The sequence below is a fragment of the Nesoenas mayeri genome, assembly GCF_963082525.1.
Source record: "Nesoenas mayeri genome assembly, chromosome: 6".
NCBI classification, from domain to species: Eukaryota; Metazoa; Chordata; class Aves; order Columbiformes; family Columbidae; genus Nesoenas; species Nesoenas mayeri.
Window position 1 is genome coordinate 13,713,867 of NC_137545.1, and position 16,932 is coordinate 13,730,798.

The window sequence follows — 16,932 nt, forward strand, 5'->3', positions numbered from 1 at the left end:
TAATTCTAAACAACTCTGCTCTTATTGAAATGACCCAGTGAACAATTTCAAGAACACACCTCCATCTTCCTGAGACACAAACCTTTAGAGGATTCAGTACTATTTTTAACTTCAGCTCCTGCGTCCCAAGACTGAATTAGTCAAATGTTGCGAGACAAAAGGTGATCTATTTAGCCTCGGAGAAGAAGTCGGCATTCCTGTTAGTCACTGAAATAGATTATGCCTTGATTCCTCAAAAGCCATTTCACTTTTATGTAACCCCCACTGAGGACATAATACTTACTGATCTGTCCAGACCATAGAAAAAGGGAGTATAGAAACACGGTAACAGTAAACTTTTTTTTTTCCTCCTTGTCAGCCTTCAGCTGACACAGTGTTAACTGGGTGTATCCACAAAACAACTGGAGATCAAACATGACCCAATACTGCCTGAAGTCACCTGTGTATACTGGAGTAAAATTGATCTACTTTGCCTACTGGAGAATTAAAGATTTTTTACTGCTATCCTTGGTATAGACATGGATTTTTCCCCCATTGTGTTAACAACTGACTTACCTCCAGCAACAATCTTTAGCCTTGCATACTGTTCTTGGCACCGATTCTCTGGCACAAAGAACAAATTAACTTAGGCTTCTTTTAACTAGCTGCTCCTTTTGCTTCTGCTCTAAGCCAGGCCAGTAGACCAAGAACCCTGATTTAAGCAGGGACCATGGTTTCACTGACTCCAAAGCTGCATTCACGGCTCACACTGCAGCTTCACTTTGAGATGGAGAGATTCTGAAGGGGTGTCACTTCCATGTGAGGAAAAAAAAAACCCTGGGTTTCCCTCCCCAGAAAGCGGCAATCCCAGGCACACATATAATGGAATGGATGGCAGGTGAGTAGAGGGGAAGAGGAACAAAATGGGACCATGTTTAGTTCACCTTCGTCATGGCCCAACAAGACCTCTGCGCTCTTCACTGTGGCACTGGGATGTGTACTAGAGCCAGTCCACTCCGAGCTGAACAAAGGGTGTTCATAGTACTCCTCGTCTGAATTGTAGGGCTCATCATCAGGCACAGACACTGAAATGGAGGGGGCCAGGTGTTTACGCCACTCCCTGCTGGCAGTGGGCCCACAGCCCGGGCAGTGCTGGAGCGGTCCCACCTTATCCTCCGCCCCTTCATCTACAAATAGACACACACAGACAAAAACTGCAGGACAGACAGACAAAGAAAAGACAAGACAGGATGGACACATGCAACAACAACAGCCACTGCCTCATACTGCAGAGTAGATGAAATCAGCCAGGCTACAGGTTAATGCAGGATGGAGGAACAAGGCAGCTGTGCATTTTAACACATAGGCCACATATGCGGTGTTTCCTACAGTGTTTATGAACACTGGAAACCAACCGTCACAATAAGTGCATTTCAAAACTATACTCTCATTATTTAGAGGAATACGTATTGTACACAAACCACATCTCACAACTTGCACTGATACTTAAAGCTATTACATAGCTGACGGACTGTATTTAAAAAGTATCCCAACACAGTTGTAACCACCACAGTCATCAGGTAAACTACTTGAAAGTGTAAATTTAAAAAAGGCCTTTAGTTAAAAAACAAACCACTTTGGTCAATGGTGGATTTATTTCTTATTGTATCTGTTTCAAAATTCCCCACTTCCTTCTTTTCCTTGTAAATAAGTAACATTTAGACAACCAAAAAAACCCTTCCCTAAATACCTTTTTTCCTGACAAAGGCCACCAAAAGCTGCCCACAGCAGTCTCTCTAAGTCCTATATTTTATGCTGTTGTGTCATGTTTCCGTGGGTGAACTAGCTCCCACCTCAGTGTTTGTCAATGCTTTGGAATGACAGCTTAATTCACTCGCCACTGTAGCATTGCAGATAATCACATAATCACCTCAGAACTACACCAGCTACTGACAGCTACAGGGAGGGGGAGCTTGGGTTTGGTTTTGCAAGACAAAGAAAAAGAATACAGCCCAATAGAAATTATTGTCCTACCATCCAATCCATGCAAACCTAAAGGGGAGACTTGAGAACTTGTGTCAGCTAAGGTGCCCTCTCACTGTGAATAAAGTTATGAAAAACGAAACAGCTAGTACTAGAGAAAATATGTTTAAGCCCGTTTTCTGTGTATGACAACCAGCAGTTTGATTAACACTATATTCACAGGATGCCTTCAGCAGCTGCAGCTACCCTGTTGCATTTCCCACTAGTGTCAAGAACAAGCCCATGCCCAGTCCCTGGCCTTTCTCCAGGCAATTGCAACTTAAAGCACTTCCCCAGAGCCTCCAAAACTTTCCTCTCAGATCCAAAACACTCAGTCAGAAAGCAAGGTTTTAACACAGGCAACCCGACACAGATTAACCAGATCTCTGTGTGTGACCTGGAAACAAGATGCCTCACAAATGCAGCTGTAACTACCATTATCCAAGTCTTGGAAAGCAATTTTTATCTAAACCAATTCCATCTATAAGAGCTCTAAGGTTCTTTCCTGGTGAATAACAATAAGTTTTAAGCTTCTTTCTATAGCACACCACGACAAGACAACATCTATGGCTTTATAAAAAGCTCCCTGTGCTTTCTGCAGCAACATGGCAGCAAGCGTCATGTAATGTAATGACATGTATTTCTTCTGCCTGGCTAAAGAAGTATCAACCCATTCAGCCTCAATCAGCCACAAAAAGGAAGAAAAAATATTAATCAATGGCAATATTAGTAGCTCCAGTATGTATCATTGTGCGGCAAAAGGAAGATGACCCATGTTTCAGACTGCCCTGAGGCTGGTCAGGACTGAAGGTAGGCTGTGTGCACCTATGCACATACACAATGGCACCCATGGAGCTTCAAGAGAACTGTTCTCACAATTTATTTCAGCACACAAAGAGTGCCTGAATCACTGATAGTTTAGTTGCTTCACTCTTGTAGTGGAATCCAAACTGCAGATTCAGGGGTTTATGCATGCTTAAAAGAGGTAGGTGTGGAAAGATAAGCTGGCAACCCACCTCCACCAAGCAGGAAGATCTGCCGAGCACTGCAACAGGCAATGCCAAACACAGGGCTGAGCCTGGGCTCCCACCTTTCCCTAGTACTTAAGAGCCAGCAGCAATGCTGCAGGGAAGCATCTTGAAACACTCGCAATGCAGAACCTGTGTATTTCTTCTCCACAGAAGCTTCTACAAAATTCAGTGTCAGATTTGAGGGGGCTCACGGTTTGCAAAAGACTAGTTACAGGGAGGGAGGACACGTCTCAGGGTGCGAGAGACCAGGAATCGACTCCCTCCTAAATCTGAAAAGATTCAAAACTAAAACTCTAGCTTCTTTGCAGGGTGCCCTCACGCTAGTCTGTGTATTACTGTGCACAAGAGTGGAAAGGGTTGACACAGGCACCATCTCTTCCGCTGGAACTGGGACACTGTGGAGAAAAGAAGGTTGATATGGCTGGAAGCAGAACACAGAGCAAGAGGATGTGCAAAAGTGGAGGCTCTCCTTCCAGTTATGAGTCATATTTATCCAGGGGCCCTTCAGAGGTAAAATGCATCAAGAAGAGTGAAACCCCAGGACTTCTCTATACTGATGCAAACAAGGCTGAAAAATCCTTCTTAATAGGCTCTGAATGGAGCCTACTGCTCCTTAAAACTACAGGAACTGACAACAGTAAAAATGCTTTATATACATATTATTGTGATAGTCCAAATTCATTAGGAGTGCAAAGTCTAGTGTTGTTAGGGGCTGCTATGTCTGTGGCTATTACAGATTTACATTGTTTATTTATCAGTTTTAATCAAGATATTTTGAAAATTACTGCAGATAATTTCATTTACAAGGTAATGATATCTTTAAAGGATTTGCTTTTATCTCGGCAACAAGAAAAAAATCCTTTCTTTGTTATTTTAGCCCCTCCTAATAGTTCTTTTTTGTCTCAAAGCATGGGAAAAATTCTCAATCTATTCTAAAGTCCAAGACTAAAATCACTTCTCACAAAGGCTAATTCAGTTTTAGCTTCCAGGTATCTTTCAAAAATGCCTTTCAATAAGTAATTTTCACTGTAAATAGATCCATTTCCATAGGATACTTGGTTCCTTTCAGTTTGCAAAATATTCTTATTTGATATTTAAAGCTTAATCTGAAATGCCTATTTCAAAATGGAAGACAACCCATCAAAGGCATCCTTCTATCTTGTAACGTTTAGAAAGATTTTTACATTAAAACATTGTTGACCATTGTCAAAAGGCACAGAGCACAAAAAAATGCCACGTTGGCAAGAGAATATCGCATCAGCCCTGCATGACCAGATACAATTGATAAAAGGATTAGACAGTGCTAGGGAAAATTTTTGGAGCAAAATTATGTTACTGTAGTTGAAGTAAATAATTTCAATAAGTCAGTCATCTTACCTTCTGCAGCAGTATAAAGGGACAGGCTCATTTGAATGTTTTTCTGCAGTCCAATGAAGGAAACCTACATCCACTGACTCCTTTCTCTCATGAATACACTTGACCCACAAACCTCTCTGTCTTTTCTACCTTTTTTTTTTTTTAATTTGTGTTTGCTGCATGGCTGGCCACATCCACCTTTGTCATGTCTACAACAGTGATTTCCTTCCTACCATGACTGAAGGAAGTCTCTTCTGGATTCACAGCGATGCAACACACTCTGACAAGTGCATTAGGAAAATGTTCTAAGAGAAGGAGTAAAAGGGAGGCCTGAGGTAGATACGCACACCAAGCATTCACCATTTTTTGCTCAACAACTGTAGAACTGGGTTAAATTAATAAATTATATTCTACTGAGCAGACAGACAGACAATGTAAACGTGCATGAGGATGGACAGCCAGATGGTATAGGGAACTGAAAGATTAAACAAGTACAATAAAATTGGGTCAAACCCTATTGAGACAAACTCTTCTGAATGGGAGCTTTACCTGAATAAAAATGACAGGTCTGGCTCAATCAAGTCCACAAAAGCTCAACTTACCCACAGAAAACAAGGACCACAACTTCTAACACAGAGCAGAACACAAGACTTTTACTACCATTAACTACATTGAATTGACAACACTGATATTTTGGGAAAAAGAACCACAATAAACATCTGGTGAAATTGTTTTCAAGAAGTTCCTTCTGTTCATCAACCAGCTCTACTGTGAGTTCCAGTTTCAGAGCTGGACATAAACAAGAAGCTTCCAGCAGAGTGCATTAATGACTCAGCACATCATTTCTCTCCATACTTCCCTTACAAACCTACACTTTTAGAATTTATACAGGCCATCTGCTTGGAAAAATGAAGAGCTGAATCAAAATCTTGTAATGGAAAAGTCTCTTTTCAGTAACATTAAAGGAAATTATTTTAATATTTTTGAAAAATGTGGCATTTTGTAAATCATCAAAATGTCTCCCAAATACTGACCTTTCAGTCCTTGCAACCACCCCTGCAGGGAAGGTAAGTGCTATTATATTAACTGAATTCTACATGTACAGAAAGAGGAAAAACAACGATGTTAAGTGACTTGCTGAGTCATATGCACAGCTGGGAACAGCATAGTCCGGTAGCTCTTAATAACCTCAAGTTGTATAGTCTTTTGCCACCTTCTTATGTTAATACAACTAGCAAAGTGGTTTCCATTTACTTAGGGGGCAATCTACAACCTTCTGTCAATTAATCAATATGAGTAATTTATAAAATCCTAAAATACATTTAAATAATACTGCTGATAGAAACAGTACACAAAGCTAATCCTCAGCTAAGGATGTTTGACCTAAGAACCTTGACACTGGCCTGCAGCAAAAAAGCAAGCCCTTCATTGTGATACAAAAAACCAAACAGCATACGCTGAACTAGGCAAGTGAACTATATATTAAAAAATAATGGTAAACCCCTGGTAATAATTGTAAAAGCCTCTGCTAATGCCCTACTAGCTTCCCTTTCAGTTAGTAGTTTTGATTGCCATTACCTCTAGGTGACGACTCTAGGAACTCATGTACTATTTTATTTTAAACAATGTGCAGATTTTTTTATTTTAAATCAGCAATCAATTAATCAAAAAAATTTATATTGGTTACTAACCACATCTAATAGGTATTTCCAGTACAGCAGACTTACAAATGTTGTTGTTAACACAGCCCGTAATTACAAGTCCTGGTTTTGTTAAAAACAAGACCAGTTCTCTTTTAGTGAATTTTCACAGTATCACAGTATGTTTGGGATTGGAAGGGACCTCAAAAGATCATCCAGTCCAATCCCCCTGCTGGAGCAGTAACACCTAGGTGAGGTCGTACAGGAACATGTCCAGGTGGGTTTTGAATGTCTCCAGAGAAGGAGACTCCACAACCCCCCTGGGCAGCCTGTTCCAGTGTCTGTCACCCTTACTGAGAAGAAGTTTTTTCTCAAATTTAAGTGGAACCTCTTGTGTTCCAGCTTGATGCCATTACCCCTTGTCCTATCATTGTTTGCCACCGAGAAGAGCCTGGCTCCATCCTCATGGTACTCACCCTTTATGTATTTATAAACATTAATAAGGTCACCCCTCAGTCTCCTCTTCTCCAAACTAAAGAGACTCAGCTCCCTCAGCCTTTCCTCATAAGGAAGGTGCTCCACTCCATCATCTTTGTTGCCCTACGCTGGACTCTCTCCAGCAGTTCCCTGTCCTTCTGGAACTGAGGGGCCCAGAACTGGACACAATATTCTACATGAGGTCTCACCAGGGCAGAGTAGAGGGTGAGGAGAACCTCTCTCGACCTACTAACCACTCCCCTTGTAATACACCCCAGGATGCCATTGGCCTTCCTGGCCACAAGGGCACAGTGCTGGCTCATGGTCATTCTGTTGTCCACCAGGACCCCCAGGTCCCTTTCCCCTACACTGCTCTCTAATATGTACTTTCCCAACCTATACTGGAACCTGGGGTTGTTCCTGCCCAGATGCAGGACTCTACACTTTCCCTTGTTAAATTTCATTAGGTTATTCCTCGCCCAACTCTCCAGCCTGTCCAGGTCTCTGGATGGCAGCACAGCCTTCTGGCGTGTCAGCCACTCCTCCCAGCTTGGTGTCATCAGCAAACTTGCTGATAGTACACTCTATTCCCTCGTCTAAATTGTTAATGAATATATTGAATAATACTGGCCCCAGTACTGACCCCTGAGGCACTCCACTAGATACTGGCCTCCAACTAGACTCCGCACCATTGACTACCACTCTCTGGCTTCTCTCCTTAAGCCAGTTTGCAACCCACCTCACTACTCTATTGTCTAGACCACACCTCCTCAGCTTAGCTGTGAGGATGCTGTGGGAGACTATGTCAAAGGCTTTACTGAAGTCAAGTTCAAGTTCAGCTAAGTTCTTCTAAGTACCTTCTAGGTAACTGCATGTTTTTTTAGACACTGTGCTCTGAAGCTGATAAGATGACCAATGGAATGCAGAACAAGCCCCATGTTTAGATTTATTGCTATAACAAAGGATTCTGATAACTGGATATATCTGCAAGAAAGAGCAGACAGAACAGGACACTAAAACTGACCAATTGAGTATTCCATGCCATCCACATCATACGCCCTATAAAAGTGGGAGACCATGAGGGTCTTGACCACCGCTGGCATCTGAAGAGTACTCTGCCCATCGTCCCTGCGATCCGAGGTCTAGATCCACACCCTGCATCCCTGAATCCAGTTCTGGTTTACTGTGCCTGCCCTGCAGCTGCAGGAGCAATGCCAGCTCCATCCACCGCGGGAGGGGGGAACCCTGTGCTACCCCAGGATATTCAAGATTGGTTTTGTATATTTTGTTAGTAAAGCATTTTAAAACTTCCTTTCTAACTTGCAAGTCTAAGTCTCTCTCCCTTTCCTTATCACCTTTTCCTTAACGGGGAGAGTGGGGCAGTAACAGAGAGCATCTGCCACGGTTTATTGTCGCCTTCAATAAACTTTGACAGATTTATTGGTGGCCCATATAGGGAAAGATAAGAGAAACCGTGACATTGCATTTTCTTAAGAATGACCACAGGATAGAACACACCTAATTGCAGTGCCTGATAAACTAAGAGCTGGACTATGTTAGCACATGAAATCGGAACCATCCACTTGCAAAATTAACAGAGGCCTTGTGTTAAAATACCAACAAAGTTTGTTCAGTAGATGATAAGAAATTATTTCCATTCATTTATTTAACAAAAAGAAAGAAAAAAAAAATGCTAAAAGAAAATCCAAGAAAGAAATAAATGGACACATAAAAACACTATTGGTATGGCAAAGTTTAACTGATAGTCCCCTAGAGATTCTGTACCCAAATCCTTCCCTCATATCTACATGGTATGGCTCAGTTTTAACATATTGCTGTCTCCCTTTACTGAAGGCCTTGATGAAGCAATTGTCTTCTGTCGGACAAAGCACTGATGAACATGCTTACCAGTGTGACAATTTCACTGGGGTTTAGGCCCCAGCTTAAAATGAAGGCAACACTTAAGTTCTTTGCTGCAGAGGATTTTAGCAGAAGGAAAATGTAGTGAAACTGAACATTCATTGTGCAGAACAGAGTAGAAATTTGCTTTGTGACTCCTGCACCCTGTGTACAGAACCCCCAATACACATAGGCATTGAAGCATGAATTACAGGTCGAAGAACAAATAAATGATCCAACTCTGAATCTCCTTGCTTTCATGCATTTAAGATTGCAAAAACAAAGCTAATGGTTATTAAGAAAAAGCAGCCAAACAAATCCAAAGAAAACAAAGATGACCCCTACTGAATCACAGCTTTGGTGACCACATTGGGACAGCAGACATCTTGGCTCATATTGTGTATAACAGACAAAAAAAGTGAGCATCACCATCTTTTTTTATTTAATAAGGATGTACTTAACATATTCTGTCAGTTACCTCTGTGCATATGTGTCTACCTCATCCACGCACTGCAGTTGGTTTGCAGATGGGGAATGCCTTATCTTTTCACATGAAGCTGCAGAAAGTATCTCCATTTTCTGATTTCCCCCATCCTTTAGATTCATATCTCATCCCTCTGCTGACAGCTGTGCACTGCAAGTCCAGCAGACCCTTACCTTCCTCCAGAGCTCCAGTCTGCTCGGAAGCTGGCGATGGAGGTGGGGAAGGAGGCAGGTTGGCGGACTCTTCGACTGCTAGAAATCAAACAGTGAAAATGAGATACAGCAATTAATCCTGGCAAGAGTGATACTTGGTCCAAGCTGCAGTCAGCCTCTTCCGCCCAGCTGAGAGAACTATTCAATGGGGACTTGTGCCTAGTGGATTTCCAGATAGACCCTTTGAGAATATATGGACTTTTAAAGTTATAATAAAAGAACATATTTTTTTTTTCAGACGGTATGAATTATTTTCAAAAATCTGGTCATAGAATACAATACAAAAAAACAGTACAAAGTTATCTTCTAAATCAGTATTGCCACTCAGAAAACCTCCAGGCATCCAAGGCAACAACAATAAAGCATCTGAGCATAAGAGACTTTATAAATTAATGCGGATAATCAGAAATTGGCATCCAATCTCTTTAATTCACCTTCAGTACACAAATAAAAAACATTCTGCACACTTTTTTTATTCTTCAGCTGAGTTCAAGGTTAATTGGAGAATACATGCAAACATTGCTTGTCTAAATTCAAAAGACATCAGCATAGGCAACTTATGTCAGACATGACATATTAGTGACTCAGCTGAGCAAGGTGCAGTGAAATCTTAGACGCACTTAGACTAGGCTTTAGATTCATTCACATTCACAAGACTAGATGCTGAAACCAGATGATGTTTCTTCAATTATTTCAATTCAAGTACGATGAAATCCTAAACAAACTGCTTCTAAAATGAGCTCAGCATAACCTCTGCATCTGATTTCATACCAAGTACCTTAAGATTTATTTTTTCTTTAAAAACAGTTCCACTATTGGGACATGTGTTCTCACATTTAGGCAGCTCTCAACAGGCAGATCTCAATTTCTGATTCAGGGCTTCTCCCCAAGCACAGAAAGGCCAGCTTGAAAGCCCCAGCAGAATTTGCCAGGTCTCCTCCTATCGATTTCTGTATGGTTTTGAAGAGCCCCTTATGTGACTTGTCCTTAAGATGTGCTGTCCAGGGACAGAGTAATTGTATTTTCATCACAATGCAATTCTATCTGCACTTACTTAACACGCACTGACCACAGGAACTGCAACACGAACAGTTACTCACTGAAGACATACTTCTCACAATTTTTTTTTTTAAATGTCTTATCTAACTAATTTTGCCTTACCCAGGCTCCAGTGAAGCAATCTGTGCTTAAATATGTATGAAGAATTGGGATGTTTCACATAAAATTGAGTCTCTATAAGGAAGAGAATTACCAAGCAACAGATGTCCTTGCTGCAGTTCAAAATAAGTTCAATGAAGCAAAAGACCTTGGAAATCAAATTTCCAACAAATATTCTCAAGTACTGTTGTGGTTTCAGCTGGGATAGATTTAGTTTTCTTCCTAGTAGTTGGTACAGTGCTATGTTTTGGATTTAGTATGAGAATAACATGGATAACACACTGTTGTTGTAGTTGTTGCAAAGCAGTTAAGGACTTTTCAGCTCCTCATACCGGCCTGACAACAAGAAGATGGAGAGTGTACAAGAGCCTGGGAAGGGACACAGCTGGGACAGCTGACCCCACTTGACCAAAGGGATATTCCACACCATATGACATCATGCTCAGTATTAAAAGCTGAGGGAAGAAGAAAGAAAGGGTGGCACGTTTGGAGTGATGGTATTTGCCTTCCCAAGTAATGGTTACATGTGATGGGGCCTGGCTGTCCTGGCGATGGCTGAACACCTGCCTGCCCACGGAATGCGGTGCATTAATTCCTTGTTTTGCTTTACTTGTATATGTGGCTTTTGCTTCACTTATTAAACTGTCTTTATCTCAACTCATGAGTTTTCTCGCTTTTAGTCTTCTGATTTTCTCCCTCACCCCACTGCATGGTTCTTAGATGCTGGCTGGGGTTAAACCATAGACTTTAATTCATTCCTAAGCAGGGTCCAGCCACTGTACCAAACAAAGCAGAGTGCCTGTGGGGAAAAAAACGCAAGGCATGATTTTGATCTGATCACAACATACGTGCGCTGAGCAGAACTTATCCTGGGGCAGGTTTGCAAGACTTGCCCTGCCTCAGGACAGAGTATGGCCTTTCTCTGGCCCTTGGTGTACATGTTCAAGCTACTGTGGAAGTTTCCTGGCAGGGACGAAGCACTGTAGGTAAAAATGGCTGTACACTTACCTTTAAATATATATATACATACACACCTGTAATTCACAGAGACATTTCACAAAGGAGCCAGAAGGAGGACAGGGCACAGCACAAACCAGTGGCAGTGGTACCATTCCCAGTCTGCACTACTGGCATTTGCTCCCACCTGATGTAACTTCCTCTCCCACAATCTCCCCTCACCCTGGCTGTCTGCTAAACCCTCTCCACCCTCAACTGGTGTGCCCTGTTCCTCTCTGTTCCCTGTTGAGATGCCTCTCCTTTACCTTTCTGAGTAGCTACCACCCAACCAGCTAAACCTCACTTTCTTTTTATATGCCTCTCCTCTAATCTTTACCTCTTCAGACATTAATCTTTCCCTCTTACATTGTACATGGCTGAACACAAAGGGGCTTTGAGCGCTGCTGGGTCCCACCAAACATGATGGCAAAACTATTGTCACCTGTTACATTCACAGCTGCGTCACCAAGGTGTTAGAAACCAGGTGGAGAACTGCTGTTAGAGCAGTGAACGAGACAGTCACGGGGCCATGAAGAACTGGGTCAATGAGCATAACATTATTATTCCAGCATTTATCCAGTTGTGTTGCACTTCATCCATGGCCACAACTTACGTGAATACACAGCTGTACCTGGGTTTTATACATACATATAACATTTGCAGACACAAGGATACTTTGAACATTCTTCTTGTTTTACCTAAAGGTAGTGGTCCAGGCTGATCTTTGTGCTGGGCTTCTTTTTCCTGTTCGCCTTTCAGGACTGCTACAGCTTCAGCTGTTACTACTTGTACTATCCTCGCAGACACTTCTTCTGTGGCAGCACCAAAGTTAGAGAAAAACGAAGAAAAGTATGCTGAGAACAGTGGTTTAAAATTATAAAGATTAGCTTAAACAATAAAAAATGGAGGCTGACTTAATCCATTTTTAAAAGGTCACCTGTTTTCCTGAAATATAAGCGAATCATAAAAAATAAAAGGTTCAAATATTCCAAATATCTCAGTGGAAAATGCTGAGTATTTATAAAAATCAGGACTCCAGCCTTCACAGTAAGATTTACAAAGCATCATTACTAAATGTTCTTTCTGTTAGCGACAATGTGCAACAACCGCAAAATTTTAAGATTATCATTTATTAAATGTCTAGAAACCTTGTGCAGGTAGCACTTTGCAAACAGGGGTAGAATAGCCTGCTGAGTAATGGAATTTCCTGACGTAATAGATGGAGTTAGCTGCATTTTTACATGCACTTCAGATGATATTTCCTCCTCACCAGCACACAGTTAGTATGCATTAAAGGCACTTTGCAGGCAGACATCTATGTTGATGAGAGACTTGCAAAAGAAGGGCCAAATAACATTTCTGTGATTAAAATGTGTACTCTGTCCTCCCCACTCCTTTTAAGACTGTAACATACAGCTTTATGTATATGGTAGCTCTGAATATCACGCAGAGGGACTGCAGAGGATGATGTTTGGTGGGGTGGGCTCTCAGGTCCTGGTCATAGACACAAGCTGGGCTCCCGGCTGCTCACTCTTGCCGTGCTTGGCACAGGGAAGGGGAACCAGTGTGGAGCTGGCTGACGCATCACATGCTTGATGGACCCAGGAGCCACAGGACCCGCTTTGCTCTTCCCCATCACCCTCAACATGTGGCACATCAGATAGGGGCTGAGGAATCAGGTGCTCTGGTGAGTGGAGGATGGTGGTGAGACCACTCACAGAGCAAATGCTTCTAAACTGAGAAAGTTTATCTCATCTTGGCTCCAGACACACTCAAAAGCAGAGTGAAATGCCACCAGGCACACAACTGCATGTAGAAGTAACCAGAAAGGTTTCCTGCCCTAAGGGCAGTTCAGGCATCCCTGATCTAGCAAATCAAGGACTTAAAGAGTTGGTCCAGCAGAACTATCTACAAAAGATTTCAGAGAAGAAGGGTTTCATTTTTTTAATCTGTGTATTAGCCTTACTCATTAATCAACATATTCCTCCCTCTCATAGCCAAACTTGGTGGAAATAAATCCCTTTCCTTTTCCAGCTATTTCTGAGCACTGAGTTGTTTCAAGTGTAGGTGTTGGGACCCAACATGGAGCTGAGCCCTGGGAAAGGCAGCGAGCTGTACAGCTGTGGGTCCACACCTGAAAATAGAGCAAGAATTTCAGTGCTGCTCCCCATCTCGCCCAGAGACAGAGTTTTGTAATGGCAGGAGACACAGAGTCCCATTAATCACCATCCCCAGGGCAGAAACAAAAACTCTCTGCTCACCCATTACTGTGTCCTTCAGGCAAGGACCGGCTGGGAAGGGGAAGTATATTTAAATCAATGCCCTATATGTAACTTCACAGCAACCACCCTAACAAGAGGCACTCTCCATTAGATAAATAATGATGATTTCTTCTCGTAGTCAGTGCTCTTACAGAATTCATCTGTACTTTTAATGGAAAGTTATTGCTCTTTGTTTGTCCTTCAGAAAAGCTGGCTTTTTTCTCCCAAAAAGCACAGATGTGAGTTACTTGACTTTCACAGTCGTGTTTGTCTAAAAACAAAGTGCTACGTTAATCTCTCTTTTGCACAAACTATGTAATAAGATATTAAAAAAAACCCCGCCCACTGGTAAAGAACATCCATAATTGTTGGTATTTATATCTTACAATTCACTTCCCTCCTGACTGGTCGTGAGGAGGGCAGTGACTGCCAGTTTTTTTTGACTGCAGCCAATAGCAAGAGTAGATGGATGAATATGTCAGAACAACTACCAAGTGATGAAAAAAATAAGCTGATTTAAAAAATTATTGGCCAGAGAATAACCAACTCACCAGGGATAAATTCAGACTAGAAATCTGAAGACGCTGCTTTCCTACTGTCAGGGGTGTGAAGTTCTGGCAGTCTTCCACATAGCAGGAAAAAAACCTCCTTTTGAGATAGAGCTTGATATGTTTACAAAAGGGACTGCATATGATATATTAATAGATGCCTGTATTAGCAGCAGACTGCATATGACAGCTCTGTTTCTCTATACATGCCCCTAGTATGAGACAGAACTTCACTTTGTTGTTAAGTAGATCAATTCGAGCACCATAACCCCATAAATCAAGTCATGCATGTGGCTAGTCCTATGGACCAAGGAACCAGGTTATTGATTTAAAGCTCAGACTTCCCAGCTGCCTTTCAGGTGCCTGCACCTCACTTTGGGGCTTTTCGAATTTCTCCTGCTTCCATGGGTGCTCCTCCTGGTTCCTTTCTCTTGTGAGAAATACGGAGCAGACACCTCACAGACCCTCCATCACCATCACATGGTGCTGCTATTGCAGAGCGGTGGACTGGACACAAACAGTCCCTGGAATCACTACAGATCCTGACAATTCCCTGTGCTGTAAGGCACACGCAGACTGCAAAGCACAAGCGATATCCGAAAAGCTGGGAGAATGAACCCACGGCTTGGCCCACTCTCCTCCTGCGACACGTGGTGCCCTCTCCCACATCACGCCACACCGCTGGTTTCCTGTAGCACCCTGCACAGGAGGGACACACGGGTAGGAAACAAGCTGCTCTTCCATAAAGCATCCTTTGATACTTGGTATATCCCTGTTCAGGTTTTGTTCTTTCAGAACAGGAAAGTGTATCACCCCGACAGCTTTGGTGAGCATGCAGAACGGCACAGAGCTTGGCAGAGGACCACGGCTCCAGAAGACCCCACGCCGATCGCCACCACCACTTTATGCCTGAAGGATGCAACATGTGACCCTTCGGTCAAAATTTCCATGAATCTTCTAATCACAACACTACTGACAAAAGTAACATCATCAATTCTGTATTGTTAGCTCAGAAGAACAAATCAGGACTTAATTAGAAAGACTGTTAGGAAAACCAATCTTTTAAGCTTACTTTCACACGCAAATTTAAGAAAAGGCTCAGATTAATTTTTCAGATACAGAATATGAAAATGTATAGCAGATTTACTAACCTGGAGCATATCCAAAGGAAACCCACTCACTCACCTGATCTCCATCACCCAAGCTACTGCAAACCTCCTCCCAGTAAGGTAACACAAATCCCTATTGAAATGGTCTCCTTTGTTACAGAATTTATACCGGTTCACATCCAGTCTGGTTCTGGGGTACAAATGGTTCTCTCCAGGGCTGGAAGACAGTTCCTGCCCTCTCAGTTCTCTTCCTGATTTAATTTGCTCAGGATAAAGATTATGTTCCACAGGGAGAAATGGCTGGGGGTGAAAGGCTGCCTCCTGAAAAATGGAAATTTCAATTTCAGGCTATGCAAAATAAGTAAATAATACAAATAGCCCCTGGGTTTCAGGGGGTGGTGTTTGCTTGGGATTTTTTTAATCAAGAAAGGCTCACTTCTGAAACACTCTTTTGATGGATATTTTGGGTGACACAGGAGGCACAGGCAGTTCGCCAGAAGAGCAATGCTTTTGCTATACATGACTGCTGCAAAAGGACAGACATTTTTGTACTAATGGACACTATAAATAGCAGATCCAATGGGTAAGTCAAATCCTCACAGGGCAGCTATTGAGACTCTTTATAGTTTCCTTATGGTTCAGTTAAAGTTCAAGGAAGCCTAATGATAAAGAACAACAACAACAACAAAAAAGAAACAGAGTTAGCCAGCCTGGATGCCAGGCAAATTCTTCACAGCCTAAAAGCTCTCAATTCATTAGTTAGTTTGGCTTGTAAAGATTTATTTTCCCTCTCTTTAAGCAGGTAAATGTTGTCTGACTGTGTCCCACAAAAATGACACTAACAAATGACAACACCAAATATGTGTTTCTTAAAGGCAACAAGGACCTTGGCTTCACAAAAGACTCTGGTACAATGAAGAACAGCAACATGGCTTTCCTTTGCATTTCACAGAGAGTAACATGCTGCTTCTTTTTACCAAGATGTCAACTACTTATGATACAGGACACAGACACAGTCTCCCAGACTGATTTCAGGGAACCCAAAAGAACAGGTTGTCCTCAAATGTGAACAGAGAGGAGACATTGTGAAAGTTCTTCAGCATGAGCTTCCAAAAGCTCCCTGACAAGGAGCAGGCTGAGCCAAGAGGCCAGGAGCTAACAGACCCAGGAATGGCCTTTCCACCGCTCCCCTAAAGGCTGTCACTTCAGGCTGAGCTCCAACAGGGCTGTCAGGCTGAGAGGGCAGGCATCTGTCTTGGGTACAAAGCTAATTTAAACCAAATCTAAAACTCAAACTAGTAGGCAATCTCTGATCTTGGTTTTGGAAGCTAGCCCAATTCTTCTACAAATCCCACCCCCAGCATACCAAATCAGGGCATCTGGAGTCTCCCTGCCCCACAGATAAGTCAGGGACACAAACCCTTTCAGAGTACTGGGATGGGCAGGAGATGCTGAACCAGCCACTGATGGAGAGCTGCACCCTTTCCGCTTTGCTGAGTTTAGGTGGACTTGTGCCTTCATAAGCTGCTGCCCTCCCCATAAGCACACCCAAGGGCACAACAGCTGTCCAGTCGCCAGCACAGCTTGCTCTGGCACCGATGTTTAAACTGCAGTAGGTGTCATCCAGATGCCCAAGAGAGTTCCCTTTCACGGACAGAGACTCAACCAGGGGCTGCTAAGTGGGGTTACGTGCCAAAGCATGGCAACAGCGGATCTGCGATGAGACCCTGTAGAAGGTCAAGATGTTGCTTCAAAGCTCT

The 16,932-nt window shown here is 42.5% G+C and overlaps 1 protein-coding gene across 1 annotated transcript in view; it reads right to left on the reverse strand.

The window, feature by feature from the left end:
* The window catches only part of MAP2 (microtubule associated protein 2), a gene marked incomplete at its 5' end in the record, with an annotated part of 69,493 nt that overhangs the window by 37,227 nt on the left and 15,334 nt on the right, over window positions 1–16,932 (reverse strand). Inside the window, 2 exons of the mRNA XM_080346700.1 lie at window positions 9,062–9,139; window positions 11,953–12,066. Coding sequence (XP_080202826.1) covers window positions 9,062–9,139; window positions 11,953–12,066 — 192 coding nt within the window. The remainder of the gene's footprint in view (window positions 1–9,061; window positions 9,140–11,952; window positions 12,067–16,932) is intronic.